The 22,590-nt window shown below is 39.7% G+C and overlaps 1 protein-coding gene across 1 annotated transcript; it reads right to left on the reverse strand.

Annotated features, from left to right (window-relative positions):
• Positions 1-4,564: 4,564 nt before the first annotated feature.
• On the reverse strand, positions 4,565-8,553 carry LOC149421675 (uncharacterized). Its single transcript, XM_089635003.1, has 2 exons — positions 7,529-8,553; positions 4,565-6,371 (listed from the first exon to the last, which is right to left on the reverse strand). Exons 1-2 carry the CDS (start codon positions 7,707-7,709, stop codon positions 5,422-5,424), a joined length of 1,131 nt encoding a protein of 376 aa, XP_089491129.1. The 5' UTR covers positions 7,710-8,553; the 3' UTR covers positions 4,565-5,421.
• Between the last annotated feature and the right edge of the window lie 14,037 nt (positions 8,554-22,590).

Genomic DNA, 22,590 nt, shown 5'->3' on the forward strand with positions numbered 1-22,590 from the left:
CGGCCGTCGCTGTGTTCACAATTGCACGCTTCTTAAGTTAATCAGTTCTTGCAAGCGTTTGACACCGGGGCGAGTAGTTTCAAATCGTTACAAGTGGACCAGTGTTCTTCGATAGTAAGATGTCGGTTTCTAGTCATTAACAGTGCAAAAAAATGTACATTTCTTCGACAGATGTGTCAACCCATTTAGGAAGTCTGGATTTTTGGGAAGGTTCTTGTTTTGATATGGTGGCTATATAATATCGATTAGTTTCGATCACCATTTTTGTCACTATTTCTTTTTTGTTTTTTTTTTTTTTAAGTTTTTTATTCATTGAAATTGTTTGTTACATGCATTGAGGATTTTTCGACCACCATGCTAGGCACATGCCCGTGTTATGGTGGTCGAGAAGTATTCAAAAAAGTCAATTTCCGGTGAATTACCAGAAAATAAAGTGTCTGGATCAAAACCTGACACAAAATCATCATGAACTATTGGAATAAATGGACCAGAGGTCCAAGAAGAAAAGGAGTCTGCATTTACGGTATAGTCTAAGTTAGGTGTACGAGAGTCATGATCTTGGCTTGTCCCGGGGGCGTTTATTTCACTGTCACTAACTTCTTCAGTAATTGGTATATCTTGATCATCTTCACTTATTTCTAAATCAGAGTCAATGTCTAAAAATGTTTCATAAATTTCGTCTTCCGTAAGACTGCGGTTTGCCATTTTTAAGGGAGTTTAATTTTGATATATAAACGGTAAGCCTATAAATATAGACAGATATATTACAATTTAGGTTGTCCACAAAATTTAGAAATAAAATCACAAATTAATGTACCACAGAAAAATAAATTACTTAAAAAGATTCACAAAATAGAAATCGGTCAATATTTTACATCGACTCGTAAGTCCATCAAAGCAGATTGGATCACCTAAGAAATACTATGGATGACACAACGGTTCAGCGGCGCGACATTCAAATGACTGAATGAAGATTTAATGAATCATCGCCTTCACAATGTTTTATGTAAACAATTTATTATATTTTAACCAGCAAACGCCAGATGTCAGTAAGATAAAGGATTGAACTATTTTTTGGTTCAGTTATCTGCTAAATTCGTCGCGTATTTACGTAGTATACAGTCGCTAAAGTCAAACGCATGATATGATGCGCGTAGCGCTGGGGGCACAAATTATTTTCGCATGAATTGATGCGCATAGCGGCGAAAAAGTTAACTATGAAAAAGGGTGTACTATCCTATGAATTTCAATATTGTTTTTTATTTAAATAAGAATGCATTTTGTTGACGGTCTAAATACTCCCGGAATACTGCAAACATTACTTCTATTTTGGACTCAAATGTTATTTTTGATTTAAATATGAATTGCGAATTTGTTTACTGTCTAAATACTCCCGGAATACTGCAAACATTCCTTCTAATTTTAACTCTCGTACATGGATACAAGGTAACTTGGGTACACTATCCCGTGAAATTCAATATAATTCTTGATTTTTATATGGATTCCAATTTGTTGACTGTCTAAATACTCCCGGAATACTGCAAACATTCCTTCTAATTTTAACTCTCGTACATGGATACAAGGTAACTTGGGTACACTATCCCGTGAGATTCAATATAATTCTTGATTTTTATATGGATTCCAATTTGTTGACTGTCTAAATACTCTCGGAATACTGCAAACATTCCTTCTAATTTTGACTTTCGTACATGGATACCTTTAACTTGGGTGTACCATACTGTGACTATTAATATTATTTATGATTTAAATATGAATTGCAATTTGTGGACTGTCTAAATACTCCCCGCATACTGCAAACATTCCTTCTAATTTTAACTCTCGTACATGGATACAAGGTAACTTGGGTACACTATCCCGTGAAATTCAATATAATTCTTGATTTTTATATGAATTCCAATTTGTTGACTGTCTAAATACTCTCGGAATACTGCAAACATTCCTTCTAATTTTGACTTTCGTACATGGATACCTTTAACTTGGGTGTACCATACTGTGACTATTAATATTATTTATGATTTAAATATGAATTGCAATTTGTGGACTGTCTAAATACTCCCCGCATACTGCAAACATTCCTTCTAATTTTGACTCTCGTACATGGATTCCTTTAACTAAGGATGTACTATCCTATGAATTTCAATATTAAAGGGTTCGCCAAATAACTTGAGTGTAGCTTCGGCTGTGTGGCACGTAGCGCCGTCCTATTGAAACCAAATGTTGCCAATATCCTCCTCTTCAATTTTTGTGAACAAAAATTCGTTCAACATGGCCCGATAACGATCGCCATTGACTGTAACGGCCACTCCTTGCTCATTTTCGAAGAAAAATGGCCCAATTATGCTTCTGGACCAAAATCCACACCAAACAGTGACTCGTTTTGGGTATATCGGCTTTTCAATGTATGCGTGCGGGTTTTCTGTGCCCCAAATGCGACAATTTTGCTTATTTACATACCCGCCAAGATCAAAATGAGCTTCATCGGAAAAGATGATTTTTTGACAAAGATGACAATCGGCATCTTCTGTAAGTCGATCGCAGGCCCACTCAGCGAAGCGAAAACGCATTTGATGGTCAGTTGGCTTCAACTCCTGAACCAATTGGACTTTGTATGGCGTCATACCAAGGTCTTTATGCAAAATTCGTCTCAATGATGTCTCCGAAATGTTCAATTGTTGAGAACGACGGTGAATTGATGTTGATGGCGCTTCACGCACACTTTCTGCCACACCAGCAATATTCTCGGGTGTACGCACTGTTTTTGGCTTTTCACGCTTTGGCTTATCGATGAGGATGCCAGTTTCTTTCACTTTTTTCGCAAGATAACGAACATACGGAGCTGACGGTGCTTCTCTTCTTCCAAAATCCGTACGCAATTTTCGCACACATTCTGCAACATTACCATGATTTTCAAAGTAATGTCGCAATATTTCCCAGCGTTGTTCAAGCGTATACACAACCATATTCGTTCAGCGGAAGGATAACACTAATTATCTGTCAAATCAGACATGAGCTAAGTGTTATCATTCACGAAATAAGCACTAGTTGAAAAAAAAAACGTTAGATGACAGACCCTTTATGTTTTATTTAAATATGAATGCAATTTGTTGACGGTCTAAATACTCCCGGAATACTGCAAATATTCCTTCTATTTTGGACTCAAATGTTGTTTTTGATTTATATATGAATTGCAATTTGTTGATTGTCTAAATACTCCCGGAAAACTACAAACATTCCTTCTAATTTTGACTCTTATACATACATGGATACAAGGTAACTTGGGTACACTATCCTGTGAAATTCAATATTATTCTTGATTTTAATATGGATTCCAATTTGTTGACTGTCTAAATACTCTCGGTATACTGCAAACATTCCTTCTAATTTTGACTCTTGTACACAGATACCTTCAACTTGGGTGTACTATCCTGTGAATATCAATATTATTTTTGATTTAAATATGGATTCCAATTGGTTGACTGTCTAAATACTCTCGGAATACTGCAAACATTCCTTCTAATTTTGACTCTCATACATGGATTCCTTTAACTTAGGTGTACTATCCTATGAATTTCAATATTATTTAAATTTGATTTAAATATGAATGAAATTTGTTCACGGTCTAAATACTCTCGGAATACTGCAAACATTCCTTTTAATTTTGTCTCTCGTACATGGATACCTTCAACTTGGGTATACTATCCTGTGAATATCAATATTATTTATGATTTAAATATGGATTGTAATCTGTTGACTGTCTAAATAATCCATCTCAACCAAGAGGTTTCTACCGAGGCGCGACCTTGGCTGACGTTGCAAGCCCTTTAATAATAGTGGGAATACTGCAAACATTCCTTCTAATTTTGTCTCTCGTACATGGATACCTTCAACTTGGGTATACTATCCTGTGAATATCAATATTATTTATGATTTAAATATGGATTGTAATCTGTTGACTGTCTAAATAATCCATCTCAACCAAGAGGTTTCTACCGAGGCGCGACCTTGGCTGACGTTGCAAGCCCTTAATAGTGGGAATACTGCAAACATTCCTTCTAATTTTGACTCTCGTACATGGATACCTTCAACTTGGGTATACTATCCTGTGAATATCAATATTATTTATGATTTAAATATTGATTGTAATCTGTTGTCTAAATACTCCATCTCTACCAAGAGGTTTCTACCGAGGCGCGACCTTGGCTGATGTTGCAAGCCCTTTAATAATAATCGAAATACTGCAAACATTCCTTCTAATTTTGACTCACGTACATCATATTTAATAAACATTTTATTCATTGATAAAAAAATAATATATAATTAAGGAATCCATAATGAGACATCTCATTCAAAAATGAAGGAAGGAATGGGGATTTGGGGTGGGAGGTTTAATGCCTGGGCATAGGATGTGGATGGTTGGACTGGGTGGGAGGTGAAGGTGACTTGGGGAGGTACCTCAGTTCGACAGGGCATGGATGTTGAAGGTGGTGGGCGTTTGGGGCATTCTTTATAGTTGGCCGGGTGAGAGCCGGCGCAGTTTGCGCAGTTTGCGCAGGTAGCCGGGCCGTCATCTCGCTGCTTGGCACAGGTGGCGGTGAAGTGAGGCCCCGCGCAGCGGGGGGGGAGATGACATCCTTTCGCGGAGTGGCCGAACAGCTGGCATCGGTGGCATTGTGTTGGGGCGGATTTATGATCGAGGAATTCTGCTTTTATTCTTAGATGAAATATGTATGTCATGTTGAATATTTTGCGTCCTTCTTCGCCGTGTGATAGCTGCATGAGGACAATCGGGACGTTTGTTCTGTCGGGGCCCGACCTCATCCTGGAGACGGAGATGGCCGGGAGACCAAGGTCTTGGAGTTCTAGGAGAATCTCCTCCTCCGAGATCTGGGTCGGGATTCCCTTTAGGCGTTATTCGGACGGGACTTTAAAAAACGTAGCGTTAAAACTTGGCGTTGGCGCTTTTATAACGTTCTCGATATGATTGTTCATACGAACGCTTAAAAATCACTCTTGTTTCATTTCTCGCTTCCGTAAGACGTGGAAATGGTTTCTGCTAAATTAATAGCAATAGCGATTTGTGTTGCTAGAAGACGAAAAAGAAAACAAAAGGCATTCTGGGTTCATCCTCTGAATGAACTGAGATACTTGAAAGGGCAGTTTGTGACACTGTATGAAGAATTGAGGCAACACCCTGATAAATTTTTTAGTTATTTTCGAATGTCTATTACAACATTTGACGAACTGTTGACGATAGTGGGGCCTCGAATAACACTTCAAGATACCAACATGCGTTTGGCGATACCACCTGCTCAACGACTAGCTGTTACACTGAGGTAAATAAAACAATAATTACAAAATTACAAAACAATTTATATTTATTAAAAACTTAGGTATAAAAATTTAACAATCATCTGGAGATAAGTAAAATTCTTCTGGTGAAATTATATTGGTCAAGGGGCTCTGAACAGTTATTGAACTTGATTGGTCAGTGTTGGATGGAGATGGGCAAATATTTGGGTTGAAAGTGGTAAAAAAGCTTTGTGCGGAGTGTGGCCTAGAACTTGGTGCAGTCGAATTAGCAGGGCGATATTGACGATTCTCTAGAATCCTAATTACTTTAGATGGATGTACAGGATTAACGGATGAAGATTGATGCAAGGACAGTGTTGGGTGTGACTCTGAGTGCTGCTGATACATATTATGGGCTTGAGTGAATGTTGGCTGTGAGAGCTGTTGTGGAGTCTGAGTATAGACGAAGTTGGACTCGGACTGTGGGTGCTGTTGATACACATCATGACCTTGAGTCTGAATATTGAAATATGGTTCAATGTTTGGTGATTGGTTAGGCTGACTGTAGTTTGTCTTAAGCAACCTATTTGAGAAAGTGCGAATTACTTTTAATATTTCGATTTTGGCCAACATTTTATTATCATCATCCATCTTTTTTAGTGATTGAACCAGTGATAAACAGAATGTTTTATCCTCGTCCGTTTCTGACATTTCATTTTTGATGGCCTTCAGAACTTCTTCCTCAAAGGATGATTTCGTTTTATTTTTCTTTTTTGGAATCTCTGGAACATTACGAGTGGCAGTCGAAGGTCCAGCTGGTGAATTTTTGCCGTTCGGCGTTGACGGGCTTTCAATATTTTGCTCTGCTATATTTGTTGCAGTGCTGTAGTTTCCAGAAGTTTTGGCATCTTTAACGTGTGGAACTAGAAATAATAATTCATCGTAATATCTGTATTTCTTTCTCTTTTTTGCACCTTGGCCTGATGTAACATCTTTTTGGGCTTGATATTCTCGTCGGAAGTTGTCCCTTACGTGTTTCCACTTTGCTTGTACATCTTTGCCTAAAAAGCAAATATATGTATTAATGAGCCATTCGTTTGTTACAAATTTTTAGCATAAGGCAACAATTTTCATGATTTACATTACCAGTTTTTACTTGGAGTATCTACTATACATTACATTATTAAACAAGTCTGTGACGCAATATGGGATTGTTTAAAGCCAATGTATATGCCAGAAAAAACAAAGGATGACTTTAAGAAAATATCCGAAGAATTTTACCATCGCACTAATTTCCCCAATGTGATCGGGGCTGTAGACTGTAGATGGCAAACACATTGAAATAACAAAGCCCAATCAAAGCGGTTCACTGTACTATAATTATAAAAATTATTTTTCTATAATTTTAATGGCAATTTGTGATGCAAACTATTGTTTTACTTGCATCGAAGTAGGAGCTTACGGCGGTTCTAATGACTCAAACGTCTTTAAAAATACATCATTTAACAGACAATTAGAATCGGGCCAAATCGATTTACCAGAACCGAAAACTTTACCAAATGATCGGAATGGGAAAAATATGCCATTTGTATTAATTGGCGATGAAGCCTTTGCCCTATCTAGACATGTTTTACGACCATATCCGAACCGCAGCTTGACTGTGCAACAACGTATTTATAATCAGTGGCGGCTCGTGACTTTTGGGTTACTAGAGTGCTAATATTACAAAAAATGGCTTAATTGATGTTGTTGTAGCTGAAAACGATTTTTTTTTTTTTTTTCGAAAATTGATTTTTTGTATGAAGATTTTCAGGAATTCCGTGCGGCGCACGGCTATACTGAAATTTCCTGAAAATCTTCATACAAAAAATCGATTTTCGAAAAAAAAAAATAATTATCATTCAGCTATAACAACATCAGAAATGCCATTTATTATAATATTAGCACTCTAGTACACCCAAAAGTCACGAGCCGCCACTGTTTATAATAATCGACTAACACTATAAATACGTTATTTATAATAGTCTCCAACCGACAGGTCTAAGAAGTAACCATACTGGTCTGGAAATATGTGATTATTTCGCTAAATATTTTACATCGCCACAAGGTTCTATCCCGTGGCAATATCAAGTCATCAATAGACAAAATGGTGACTAAGATTAAATAACAATGTACCTAAATATTTGATAAAAATAAATAAAGTGCATTATTTACTTACATCGATTATTTTTTTCCTCATTGGTGAGGGTTTCCCAGTTCTCTGAGAGTTTTTTCGTTACGTCCTCCCAGGCATTATTCTTCATAATCTTATTGGAATAATCCGGCAATGTTTTTGCATATAGAAGTGGACGAGACTCCACCTCTATTATTAAGACTTCTGGATCCACAACCCACGACATTGTATCGCGCTGATCTGCTAAATAAACGCAAAACAAACATGTCCGGTTGCCGAGCGGGCGCGTGGCGTACTGAGTGAAGCACCGGTGTTTTTTTACCGCTCATGTGAATAATAATACGAAGTTTCATATGATCTATTCCCTTTAACGCCCAACGCTCAGCGCTCAAAATGCAACACTGCTCGATAAAAAAGCGTCGCGTTTCAAAAGCGCTGACGTATGAACATATACTTGGTAATGCGTTTGTTCTATTTGAACGCCTTTTTAACGGACGTTAAAAACCTCCCGTGAGAATGAGGCCTTAGAACTGCTTTCGTGGTCTTGTCCTCGTGCAGCTCAGTTTGTACTTCTTCTAATATCTTGGTGGCCAATCTGAAGCTGGAGGAGTCGGCGGTGTGGACAACGACGCCCGTCGGAATTGCTTTCGCGTGGAAGATGCGCACACCGGCGTTCTCCAGCTTCTTCCTGAGGGTGTTCCAATTTTTTTCTGAGTGAATGATGGGCGGGATTTTTACGGGACGTCGGGCGGGAGTCGGGGTGGTGTTGGTGTTTGTGATGATGTCTGCTCCGTCAGTTGTTACAGTGTCCGAGTTTGTTGACTGAGAGGAGGGCGGGGCCAGGGAATGGAAGCGGTTGGCGGTAGCGAGGGTCCTTTCGGGGATAGGTACTGGTCAGTGTGCAGGAGCGGTTTTTCATGTACGCCTGGAGGGCGTCTAACGGAGGATCTAACTTCTCTAGCTCCAATAAATATGATTCCATGTTGGAGAAGTTAGATGTAGCTGTGGGTGGTTGTGCTGGTCAGGAGGGTTGCGGCAGGGTAGGGCGGGGAGCACGGGTAGGTCGCTGGGCAGAGTAGGATGGTTGCGGTCGGGGAGCGCAGGTAGGTTCCAGCAGGCTGTGACGCCAGTGTAATTGGAGGGATTGTACACAGTAGTGGTGGACTGTATTGGGCTGGTAGGCTCGGCGGAACGAGTCGGTGGGCGCAGGAAAGACAACGTGACCTTTGGAAAATGAATTTTCCTTCTTTTTGCCTTGAATTTGTGATTTTGGATATTTTTTTGCCAGACTCGGTTAGACGAGTCTGGGAGAACTTTTGCTTTTCAGGAGGAATACCGTCTGGACCAGTAGCCTTATCAGGTCGGAGATTCCGGATACAAGCTTCTATTTCCTGGATGTTGGTCAATCTGAGTGAGATATCTCCAACGTTCCAGGGTGATGCTGTTGGGAAATTGGTTTCAAGTTTCGGGGTTACTTGACTATAGAGGGAATGAAAATATCTGTACCCGAGAAGCATACGGATGCAAGTCCAAAATTTGAAGAAATGAGTTTTTGATGAAGACATGAAGTAAATTATCATGTTCATTAGTGGCAGAAAGATGCAAGCCCTATCTTGAATATTTATGGAATTTCAAAAATATATAAGGATGCAAGAACCATTACATCGTAGAAGCATAAAGATGTACATTGGACTTGTATCTTTCTGCCTCTAACATTACTACGCTTTCCATGAAGTAAACATTCGAATGTGGACTCAAGTCCATTTTGCGTCCTTCTGCCTCTAATTTCTGTTTTCTGTGGAACTAAACACAACAATCCCAGTGCTCAGAGCTGTCATTCATTAGTATGGAAAGCAATAAATAATTATGAAAAAGAGTATTTCCGTGTATGAATGGATGACGAGGCTCAAGTAACAGAATTGTTCTGAAGACACTGATGGAAACATAGGTGGTGATATTATTATTGAAGACCTGACCATGTCACTTATTTATTTATTTACTTACATTTAACTTACCTCATCATTATACTACTGAATGGACTATATAGGGATGGAAAACAGGGGGTAAATGAAGTAGCTTCTTGCCTCTTAAAGTGGATATACAGCGATATGGGGGATAATGTTGAAGAAATAACCGTAAGGTCTGACAACTGTGCAGGTCAACATAGAAATATAACGATAACCATATCCTACGTATGGCTGGATTTACAAAAAATTAAAAACCTCAAGATCATTCATCATAAATTTGTATTACGTGGTCACACTAACCTGGAAGTAGACTCTGTCCATTCAGCGATTGAAAGGGCAAAAAAAAACTACCCTATTCTAAATATTTTTACCGAACGACTGGGAACAATTCATCAGATATTGCAAAACTAATAATCAGTACATTGTAGACGTGGGTCGTAACGTCATTTTCAAGAAACGTAACGAAACAAGTTTCTTGGTCGGCGTAACCTGTTTCAAAACGGTTATTTTTGTAACTAGTTATTTTCATTCACTTACCCGTCCTCGCGTGACAAATGTCAACCATGTACATGTGTTGGCCCCGCGTTTGGCGTGTCTCCCGAGTCGGACTAATTAATTAATTAGTTCCGACTAATCACGAATAATATACAATGGTTATTGATATTTACAGTTTATTTGCACGTTATATTTACTGTTTATTTACACCTTTTCATCGTTTTCACTGATATTTTTTTATTATTTACACTGTATAATTATTTGGTTGGTTTGTTCATTACACTTGTTTTGTTTGTTTGGCTATTTACACATAGTTTGTAAGTCTTATAATATTATAAAAATTATTTACATTTTTATTTTTATTTAATGACTAAAAGAGTTTATGACTCTAACAAAAATCTTTTTGGATCTAAATTAACATTTAAATACATCAATTGGGCAACTTTGTTTGTCTTCAATTGTGTGCGGCGGTTATTAATCGTGAGCCCTGTCTTGCTGAATATCCTCTCGCACGGAACTGAAGTTGCCATTATGTTGCCATACTTGCGCAGAAGTATAGCAAGGTTGGGATAAATGTGACGGTTAAGTTGCCACCATTGCAATGGACAGTTAAATTTCCCACTGTCGTTAAACATTGGTAGAATATTGTCTTTCAAATAAGAGTTTACTTCTTTGATGGCACACGACAAAGGTGTGCCTACTTGCTGCTGCTGCTGCGTCCCGACAATATTGCTTAAAATGGACCAAGGTGAAAATTTATCTCGTACCGGTATGGAAGCTGAGGTTGAAGTGGATTGTTGCGGTTGCGGTTGGTTTTCTCCATGTCGCCGTCTTATATCAGTTGCAAGTATCTCTTCCAGCATTTTCTTTGCTTTTTCTGCCTCATTAGTGTCAGAGAATACATTCATTTTGTACCTTGGGTCTAAAATTGTACATATCGAGAATGTTCGACTTCTCTCAACACCTTCTAGTCTTTTATCTAAGCCTGTCCGAAGTGCAGTAATTACATTGTTTGTAATTAGAGTAAAGCCTTCCAGAAGCAGTTGATTACATGATTCTCTAAGACAACGTGTCATGACTATGATGGTACTGGCTGTCATATAATCTTCGCCACTCATAGCTTTCGTAGCTTCGTCGAAAGGTTTTAAAACCTTGCACAGTTCGTGAAACATTGTCCATTCCTCAACAGTTAAGATTGGTAAATCTTTTTTAAGAATTGCAACAGTGGCACATATTTGATTTTCTAGTTCGACAAATCGCTGTAACATAGCAAACGTAGAGTTCCACCTGGTTGGTACTTCCTGTATCAAGCGCTTTGGTATCACGTCCGGCTTTTCCTGTGATTGCACTTTTAATAATTTTTCTAGCGCTGCTGTACTTGTCTTAAAATGTCGGACGATAGTTTTGACTTTATCCAAAGAAGCTTGGACTAAATTCAGGGCATCTTGCACTATTAAGTTCAACGTATGGCCATAGCATCCGTAATGCTTCCACCCTATATCAGCTATGGCTTTTTTGACGTTAGCTGCGTTGTCACTAACAATAAAATTTATCTTATTTGTTACATTCCACTCGTTGGTCGTTTCGAGCAATGCAGCTTGAATATTCGCACCGCTGTGCATATCTTTAAACTCTGCACATTTTAATAAAAATGTTTTAAGAACAAGATCTTTTGTTATATAGTGCCCCGTTACAGCTATGTAAGCATCATTGACCCGAGACGTCCATAAGTCTGTTGTTAGAGATAGAAATTCAATATCGTTTATTTCTTCTTTTTTTCGTAGAACTGTTTGGTGGTATAATGTGGGAATGAGAATGTTAGAGACAGTTTTTCGAGATGGTAACTCGTATCCAGGTATGTGTCGGGCAAATTTTTTAAAAGCACGTTCTTCTACTAAAGAAAAAGGGTGATAACTATCTATAAATAAATTAGCAAGGTCATTATCAATTTGTCTTTTTTTAGTTAGTGTTACTTTTTTTCCAATTACGTAGCTATCAATGCGCTGTTGCGCAGCGCGGTATATGGGTATGGTACTTGCAGCAGTGGACGTAGAAGCTGACGCAGCATCGGAGCTGGATGACGAGGGCTGAGGTTGGACATCGCCTGGGGGTTCCTGCCCACGACTTTGTTCTGGGGTCCTTGCCGTTGATTGTGCGGTACAAATGCTTATATACGCATGGAGGTGTTTTCGCTTCAAATGTGTTTTCAAATTCGCGGTTGAACTTTTGAAGCTATAAACTTCACCACAACTGTTGCATTTCGCTTTTTTTTCATTATCTAGTTTTTGAAAAAAGTTCCATAAAGTACTAGAATTCACTCGAGACATTTTTTTTATACTATTTTTTTATACTATCGACAAGTTTTTTTTATACTATATTGCACTTTATTTACACTATATTTACACTTTATTTAGACTTATTACAATCCACACTAATTATATTTACATAATAACAAAGAAACATTAAATTTACATAAAACACCAAAATAACATATAAACGTAAGAAAGTACTCAAAATTATACACAAGTAGGTATAATGAATAACGATGAACTAAGACAAACTAAATTATTTTACTTTAAAATCTTTAAATTCAAAAAGCGGTCGCTCGCTGTCGCTTCCCAGAGACGGGGACTCCCGCTTTTCGGGAATTTTCGATCGGCCGGCCGTAAAGGCGTAAAGTACAAGAATTCACTCGAGATTTTATAAGTTTTTATTTATACTATATTACACTTTATTTACACTATATTTACACTTTATTTAGACTCATTACAATCCACACTAATTATATTTACATAATAACAAAGAAACGTTACATTAAATTTACATAAAACACCAAAATAACATATAAACGTAAGAAAGTACTCAAAATTATACACAAGTAGGTATAACGACTGCGACGAGACAAGACAAACTAAATTATTAATTATTTTACTTTAACTTTAAATTCAAAAAGGGGTCACTCGCTGTCGCTTCCCAGAGACGGGGACTCCCGCTTTTCGGGAATTTTCGCTCGCCCGGCCGTAAAGTACTAGAATTCACTCGAGAAATTTTTAAATTATGTATTTATATATATTTTATATTAACTCCTCACAGGAGGCCCGGAGGGAAGCAATTTCCCTCAGGGCCTATGTCATCTTTGGGGATGCTGGGTGGAGGGTCTTTTTGAGGAAAGGAAGGAGTGAACATGGGCCTTGAAGATACCCATGTTATAGGAGGGAGGAGACACAGAGGCCGGCAAACCGTTCCAAAGTCGAGCTGTTGTACCAAATAACGATTCGTAGAAGCGACCCGTCCTCGCGTGACAAATGTCATCCGTGTACTTACATGTGTTTGCCCGCGTTTGGCGTGTTTCCCGACTATTCACCGGTGCCGAAGGGATCAATGATGCTGGTTCCTCGGAGCATCTTCCATTGAAATACTGGTAGAACAAGGACAGCATACCAACCTGACGTCTGTGCTCTAAAGATTGCAATCCGTTCTGTTAAGATAGGGGAATCTATCAAACGGACCGCCCGTTTCTGCACAGAGTCAAGGGTTGTTTTCAGGTATTTTGGGGCTCCAAACCCGAGGTGGCTGCCAAATTCTACAGTGTGGCGCACTTGACATTTGTACAGGGGCAGCAGTTGTGTACTATTAAATTATCTATACAGGAAGATACACTCAGTATCGCCCTGGTGTAAGACCACCATTCAGAATTGAAACGTTGCTTGAAATGGCTTTAGCCGTGTTTAGTGACCAGATCTGAATAGCCAGGTACTTCCCCACCTTCATCTACCCCATCTCCTTCCCCTCCCTACTACCTTCAGCCTCACAACTCACAACATACCTCAATTGGGGGTGCCATAGTCGCACTGGCTCCAGACGGGAGCTTTTGGGACTCTTGTGCGGTATGATGATGGACACTGTAACGCTGTCCGAAACGTTGGCTAAAGAAGGGGGTAGCGCTACATGGTATACCCCAAAAATAAATTGTTTCGCACTGGCTCCAGACGGGAGCAGTTGGGACTCTTGTGCGGTATTCGCTCGGCTGCCCGGGAGGTGTATTTCCAATCCCTTTCACGTTTCAGTCGCGCTAAAATTATTTAATTATTTTCAATGTAAAACAAAACATTGGAGGTAATAAAAGCGGTCTATCCTCTCTGCTTACCCTTCTATAATTACGGTCGTCACCCTCATACAAACAGATTTATTTTTTATTTATTTATTACATAAGATACATTTATAAGCAAAAATAACATAATAATATTTCAAAATAACTGTCAATATTAAAATGTGTACAAGTGTTATAGATAGAGCAACGAAACGCGTAGGCGACTGAAACGAGGACTAATGGTGATTTATATGCATAACATAACAATACCGCCGACTACCGCGTTACATTACGAAACGCGGCGTTACTGAAACGCGGCAGAGATTGGAAATACGCGGTCGCATGCGAAACGACCGAAACTAGTCTCACATATGCATAACAAATAACAATCCGTCCCGCCGACGGCGCCGACTACCGCGTTACGTTACGAAACGCGGCGTTACTGAAACGCGGTCGCATGCGAAACGGCCGAAACTACTTTACATCACACCCAACACCAAATAACGCATTTACAAAAATAACTACTTGTAATTTTATCGAGACTAGTTATTTCCGTTACATCGACGAAACTAGTTATTGTATCTAGTTACGTTAAATAACGCTCACTCCTAGTACATTGTACACTCAATTTAAAATATTTAAATTCCCTTTAAAATGGTTTACAATCTCCTTTTGTATATCGAAAGAAGAATATGAATGGTGAGGGTTTCCTAATACCAACGATATTATGGCTACGAGCTGACGTAAATGTGTTGGAGACGCTACTGTATAAAAATTGTTTTCAGGAAACTGAATTTAAAATAGAAGAAAAAGGAGAGGTGTTTTGAGCGATGACCGGATAAATCATCAAAATGATAATTCATCACATTTTTTAAAAGTTATATAAAGTCACGAAAAGTGATTAAACAAAAACTTTATTAACTGGGTTAAGTAGGTTAGGTTAGGTTTAATTTTTTTTTTCATCGTTTCTAATGACTTTATATCACTTTTTAAAGGTGTGTTGAATTGTCGATGTGTTACCCCGGAGGTATTGCCCCAGGTAAATACAAATCCAATTGCATTAAATACACCAAATTTTGGTGATCTACAAAAGATGTTACAGTGGGTACCAGAGCCACTGCACTTTTTTTTTTTTACAAAAACTTAAGTCATAAGGCCAGTATGCTAGAGTATCTTCTGTCAGATGACGAAGATATGGAAAATACCAATAATTTGTAATAATAATTAAATAAAATAGATATTTATATTTACCTGTTATACAGGGTGTCCGGAAACTCGTAGTACAAGCGGGAAACTGGTGAATCTACATCACATTTGGAGTCGATTTTGTAGTATAACTTTTTTTTATTTGAGCTTTCGTTATCGAGTAAATCGAGTTTGAAGTTGATTTTTTTTTTTTTTTTTTTATTTTTTTTTAATCAAATTCTTATAAATTATTACTGAAGATCAAAGTACCCAACTATTTAAAACTATTTGAAAGTAAAACAAATGAAGAAACTCGGATTTGAAGCATTATTTTGAAATCACCCTTCATTTAACCCGGTGTAATCATAAAATATTTCTGCTCTGCAGGGTTAAAACATCTGTTATTCAACCCTAAACACCAGAAAAAACTTTAACCCTAAAATAGCCGAAAAATATTTTTTTTTGGTTTTTTTTTTTTTTTTTTGAAAATGCTCAAAAAAAAAAAACTTTATGTTTTTTTGGGTTCCCCATGTGGTGTAGATTCTCCAGTTCCCCGCTTGTACTACGAGTTTCCGGACACCGTGTATAGTTATTATTTTACTTCCAAATGAAGTTTTCAACATTGATCCTTTTATAATACACCATGTGTCGTAACAAAATATTCAATTTCATTTTGAAGCAGAAGGACTCGAGTCCATAATGCTTTTTTTTAAACATTTTTTTTAGGCTTTGCATATAAAATATATAATTTTATTTTCTCATTTTCAATACAAAATTAATTGATTCAATAGTATAAAAAATAAAAATCAATTATCATGAATATCCGCAGAAGTTATGAGACCAAACTTACAGAAAAAAAAGTATTTTGGCTCTCCTGAACATTTAGCTTTTTGGACTTGCATCCGTATGCTTCTCGGGTACAGATATGTAGTCAGCAAACTTATTAACAATTGTGTCAGGGTTAGTAAAAGTTAATCAAGCATGTTGGTGAGGTTGGGTTAACTTTTTGTGACCTAATATAGTTCCAGAAAAACTTTATGTCGTCTTTGATCCCATTCTGAACATTTTTCATGTATTGTTTTTTAGCAAAATTGATTTCAGATTTTAGCTTGGATCTACTCGCTGAAAATATTAGATAATAGGATTGCTTTTTGTGCAATGGATATCTTTTTTGGAGCGATTCCTTTCTTTTCAGTTTATCTATAATGCTCTTATTGAACCATATCGGATATACATTGTTTGTGATGTTGGGTTTATTAATGGGTATACATAATTCAAAAATACTGAACAGTACATTGTTTAAATATTTCACTGCTTCGTCTACAGATTTGATGGTGTACAAGAATGTCCAATCAAAATGCGATAGAATATTATTGCACAGTTCTATGCTTGCTCGCTTATAATTAAATTTGTGGAAATTATAATTGTGAAGCGAAGGCGGGGGCCCGCGGGGTGCGCGGCGAACGTTTTGGCGGGGTCGCTGTCTGCACCGAACCGCTCTTGATAGTCGCGTGGAAATGTCCAGCGTCGGGTGGTGCTGGTCTTCATTCACCAGTGGTTCCTCGCTTCTCATCACGTCACACACATTTATGTTGCTAAGGATAAGATCAAGAATGTTGTCGCTACTGTTCTTCACTTTATTGTACTGAGTCAGTCCATTCGAGTTTGTGAAATATGAAAAATCAGTTAAGACGTCTTCGGGTTTATTATTCAAGTTGAAATCACCCTAAATTATTATATTCTTATTTAATAATATATTGGCTTTATTGTCTAAACGTTCATAGAAAATACGTCTATTTTCGCTGTCATCTGTGCAGTAGAAGTATACTACACATATAAAAACAGTAAAGTTATCTTTACAGACTTTTACCCAGAGGTGTTTGTTCACCATCTGTATATTATTATTATGACCTTGAAATTTTCTCTTAACGTGGCTAAAGTTTCAAATGCTGGGGAAGGTTGAAACAGTGACCCGATTGAAAAGTTGCAATGTTCTGAAAATTTTATGACAACAGAAAATCATGGAAAACTAATGTGGGTTTTGTATTCTCAATGTATCAATTCACTAATTAACTGAGCAAGGGATCGGAGGGAACCTTGCCGTTAGGCTTTGGGAACAACAAAAACTGACTGTGGTTCTGCTTAGAGGGTCGTACCATAGGACGAAGCGCAACTAAGGCAGCAGTCGAGGGTCTGGTTGGGGCTTTACTTATGGTAGTAGAATACTCCTTAGAGGGTCGTGCCAGAGGACGAAGCGCAACTAAGAGAGCGTACTAGCCAAGAGCGAGCTGCAGACGAACTGACTAATTTAGGGCGCGCAGCCTGTTATATAGCCCATTCCTTGTTGCGGGGTGGGGTTGGTGTAGCGGCTCGAGGGTGGGAGATGCGCAGAAGGCGTCGGCGCATCCGGGTTTGCTTAGGGGTGGGTGAGCAGGATGGCGCTGTACGGGGGAAAGAGATGGTGTAGTGGCAAGCGTAAAAACGGCGCGCTACATCCTCCCCCTCTGGATCGAGGAACGTCCCGTCGAAGATCCAGGTCTGTAGTAGCATGGCGGCTCGCGTATTCTACCGGATGTTCTTCTAGTCCCTCCCCCTGGACCAAAACTGCTCCTATTGCGTAGCTGCTTGCGTCCGACTTTATGATGAATTCCTTGCTTCCATCGGCTTGTCGTAGTATGGGGGCGCTAGTGAGTAGTGCTTTCAGGGTGTCGAAAGCATTCTGCTGTGGGGATTTCCATTTCCAGGTGGCGTCTTTCTTTATCAAGTCGCTGAGTGGCTTGGCGGTTTTGGCGAACTCGGGTACAAATCGCCTATACCAGGAGCATGTCTGAAGAAATGTCTGTAGCTGTTTGACATTGTTTGGCTCCTTCATTTTAGAGATCGCCTCTATCTTCTCCGGATTGGTGCTGATTCCTCCGGGGGTTATTACGTGTCCTAGATATTTTATGCTTGGACAGCAGTAGTGGCATTTAACTCGATTTGCAGTGAGATTAAATTCTCGTAGTTTGGTGAACACCTGTTGTAGATCGGCGAGGTGTTTATCGAAGGTGGGCGAAAGTATGATTATATCGTCCAGGTATGCTAGGATATTGACTTCATCTAGCTCGATCTTAAGTCGGTCAATCATGCGCTGGAACGTCCCGGGCGCATTGCGAAGTCCAAATGGCATCTTCAAGAAGCGGTAGAGTCCGAATGGGGTTATAAAGGCCGTCTTGTCACGGTCTTTCTCCAGTATCTTGATCTGCCAGTAGACAGATCGTAGGTCTACTGTAGACATAAAGTTTGACTGCTTTTCCGAGTGTAGCAGGTCATCCATTCTGGGCAGGGGGTACACGTCTGGTACCGTTATCGCATTGAGAAGGCGAAAATCAATGCAGATGCGCTTGTTTCCGTCTTTTTTGGGCACCATAACCACAGGTGCGGCCCACGGTGAATCTGCTTCTTCTATAATCCCTTGGGTTAACATACTGTTAATCTCGGCGCGGAGTTCTGCTTGGCGGGCTGGCGAGAGCCTGTAAGGGGCTACTGAAATCGGCGGGTGTTGTCCGGTCTCGATTCGGTGCTCAATTTTTGTCGTAGATGACAGGGTGGCCGAGAAGACAGTGGCGTTGTCGCACAGCAGGCGGTCCAGCTGGTCCCTCTGGGTAGGTATAAGGTGGGTGGCTTCATCTGGTCGGAGGCTTAGTATTTCGGCGTCCAAGGCACAGAATTCCACTTCATTTCTGGGTTTTCTTGGGGAGTCATCGAAGAGCCGATAGGAGCGTATCATTACCTCCCTTAGGGCGTCTTCCTCCATCGCGTCCTCGGGAAACAGCTCATTCAGGGCTATCATCTTAGCCCAAATGTTAGTGCGAGGCGGTGTCTGTGAGAGAGGGCTCATGAACGGTGGCACGTAGATCTCACATTCATTGTCCTGTGCTGGTGGAGCGGGCAGACGAACCTTAGGCGGTGTCTGTGAGAGAGGACTCATGAACGGCGACACGTAGATCTCGCATTCATTGTCCTGTACTGGTGGGGCGGGTAGGCAAACCTTAGGGAGTTTGTGTGCTCTCACTTCTCCTATCTCGCCAGTCTTTTGACGTTGTCGAATACCTCGGTTTGGTGGTATGGCGTCATTTTCCATATGCAGCATATACCGTACTTCGGGGCTGTCCGTGAATGCCCATGCGCGCTGGGGAATGTTTATATCGATCCCCGCGTCTTCGATAAAATCGACGCCTAGGAGTGTTCGATTCTCGTGTCCTCCTGGGAGCACGATGAAGCTGGTGGGTATCTGTCGGCCTCTTAGTGTCAAGGTAGCGGCTATTGTCTCGACCTCCTGACGTTTAGGGACACCATCTGCCAATACGATGTCCATGATGGTTCGCTGGGTTTTGAAATTTTGAGCGATTAGCCGCCGGTGTAGCTCAGCTGATGCTACGCTCAATTTTGCTCCGGTGTCTACGTGAGCAGTGCCCAGGAAGTTTCCAATCCCGATGTGTAGTATAGGTCTCGCTCGGGGAAGGCCTACTTCATGTATCGAGCAAAAATCGGCTCGTGGGTGAGGGGTGTCTATTCTCCCTTGGCTGCATTGCGGGCACTTGCTTCTTACCACGCCTGGTTTACCGCAACCGTAGCATGCGAACTTCGCATCACTGGGTGTCTCCAGCTTTTTGACTGGAGGAGTGTACTTTACGTGCGCTCCTGTATCGTAGCGGGAACGGCACTCCTCGGAACGGTGCCCAAATCTGCGGCAGTTAGTGCAGCGTAGGCGGCCGTCTGTTCGGTTTTCCATCGCGCGTAGTGGGACGGTCTTCATGCTCTCGTACAGGCTTTCTTCCGCTGCACGGGCTTTTTGTAGTAGTTCGGCGAAGGTATTGATCGCTTCGCGCGGCACTCTGTCTCGTATCCGGATATTCAGTTGTCCGAATATTAGGTCTATCTGGACCTTCTCTGGATGGCTGGGCGGTGGTAGCTCCGCGAGTAACATCCGCTGCTTAGCAATGAACACATCGGTTGACGTTAATGCGTCTTGCTTGCATAAAAATATCTCTGTGTACACTTTGTACGCTGGCTTCTTAGGGGCGAAAGCATGCCTGAGGAGGGTCGTTGCGCTCTCCCAGTCTCGTACTTCTCCTTTTATGCCGAGCCACCAAGCGGCGGCGTCTTTCGTAAGCAGCAGTGGTAATCCTTCCAGAGCGCTTGCGTCTTCGATGTTCTCGGCGCACTTGAAGATGGATGCGGCGGCAATAAAACTCTCGACCGCACTCCTGTCTCTGGTACCATCGAAGCGTGCCGTACAGGTGGTGAATGTACCCGTACGTGTTGGTTCCGACTGCATCCGCTTCATGGAGTTCATTAGTTCCGCGAACTGCTCCTGCGTGAAGCAGATGCCAGCACTTTCCTTGGCCTGCATTGTGAAACGAGGACTTCGTCGTGGTAGCAACGAAATTTTTGTAGATGCACTGATTTTAATTTTTTTTTACTTTATGTGTCTGGCCACTAAGTTGGGCGCCAGTTTTATAACACAATTGTTGGTAAAAGGTTATTTATTTAAAGTAAGTAAGTTCACAGATCACATAATATGGTAAAAATAGTCACAATGTATCAATTCACTAATTAACTGAGCAAGGGATCGGAGGGAACCTTGCCGTTAGGCTTTGGGAACAACAAAAACTGACTGTGGTTCTGCTTAGAGGGTCGTACCATAGGACGAAGCGCAACTAAGGCAGCAGTCGAGGGTCTGGTTGGGGCTTTACTTATGGTAGTAGAATACTCCTTAGAGGGTCGTGCCAGAGGACGAAGCGCAACTAAGAGAGCGTACTAGCCAAGAGCGAGCTGCAGACGAACTGACTAATTTAGGGCGCGCAGCCTGTTATATAGCCCATTCCTTGTTGCGGGGTGGGGTTGGTGTAGCGGCTCGAGGGTGGGAGATGCGCAGAAGGCGTCGGCGCATCCGGGTTTGCTTAGGGGTGGGTGAGCAGGATGGCGCTGTACGGGGGAAAGAGATGGTGTAGTGGCAAGCGTAAAAACGGCGCGCTACAGAGTTCTTTTAAATGGTTTAGTTGAATTATGTAAAAACTTCATTGGAACCAGAATATTGCATATAACTTTAACACCTCATAGAAAAAAAACATCATTATTTTCAGACCGCTGCACAGTGGGCAATTTTGATGATTTGGCGCGACATCGCTCTCGGCGTTCGACCATTTGGCATCATTGATGTTTTTTTAAAGTATTAATAAGGAATACCACTTATTTTTTGTTAATTATTATTAGTTGAAATGTTGATAATGATTTTAATGCTTTTATACAAAGTAGCGTGTAACTTGGGCGCTAAGTTTGTATTTTATAGATTATAATTCTTTAAGAAAACAGATAATAAAAAACAATTTTGTACATTATAATTCTTTAAAAAAACAGATAATAACATTTTTAAATAATTATTTTATAGATTATAATTCTTTATAAAACAGGTAATAAAAATACAGTGAAAACTAAATAATTTTATGGATTATAATTCTTTGAAAAAAACAGATAAATTATATATTGAAAACTAAATATTTATTACTTAATTTAACATAAATACAAAATGTGATTTCCAGTAGTAATCCTATGTTTATAATTATTTAGGTAAACTGTTTAGGTGATTAACTTTAACTTACTATCATTGAAATCTCTAATGACACCGAACCTGATAAAAATTGAAGGAGAAACCCAAACATTAGGCACAACATTATTAATTGATGTATTTTGCAATAATACTTAGGATTTTCCAGACAGTGGGGAATAACAGTTTAATAATGAGGGTAATTAGCGTAATTCGCCCTATACTAATATTTTAACTCCCGCTAATAATGTGTAAAAGTAAATTGAATGCATTTACGAAAATGTTATAGTCGGCACGTACTTAAAGATATAATTGACATTTAATGACATATGCATAATAATAATATAACAGGAAAACACAAAGTAGCTAAATAGAATGGTTCAGTAATGCATGTACCTTAAATAATATTTGCATATAATAACACAAGTATTAAATAATAGGTTAAACCGAAAATACAGTAAATATTATGACCTAATTATCAGTGTCCGAAAAATCTCCCGTTTTAAAAGATGTTTCAATATTAGGTTGCGAAGTTTTTAATAAGTCCCTGACTTCCTTTGAGAGTGATGATGACTGTTTTCTACTTATCTTTCTTATACTTAATATAAACGGATCAGATGTCATCATCAGTCTGTAAAGCAGGTCTTCATTTGTTTTAATTCGGGAGATTTTTCGCGTATGGTGTTGTCTGTAAGCTCGATAATCTTTATGTCTAGCCTCTTGCACATCTTCTGATAATTGCCCAATGGGCAAAATCATTCTGTATAGCTTCCGCCCCATG

The sequence above is a fragment of the Hesperophylax consimilis genome, chromosome 8 (assembly GCF_061612785.1).
Source record: "Hesperophylax consimilis isolate HC1 chromosome 8, BYU_Hcon_1.0, whole genome shotgun sequence".
Classification (NCBI taxonomy): domain Eukaryota; kingdom Metazoa; phylum Arthropoda; class Insecta; order Trichoptera; family Limnephilidae; genus Hesperophylax; species Hesperophylax consimilis.

Excerpts from the sequence above, each read along its gene's own strand:
- LOC149421675 (XM_089635003.1), bottom strand. The coding sequence starts at position 7,709 with ATGTCGTGGGTTGTGGATCCAGAAGTCTTAATAATAGAGGTGGAGTCT. Across the intron at positions 6,372-7,528 it reads TGAGGAAAAAAATAATCGAT|GCAAAGATGTACAAGCAAAG; the intron begins GTAAGTAAATAA and ends TTTGCTTTTTAG.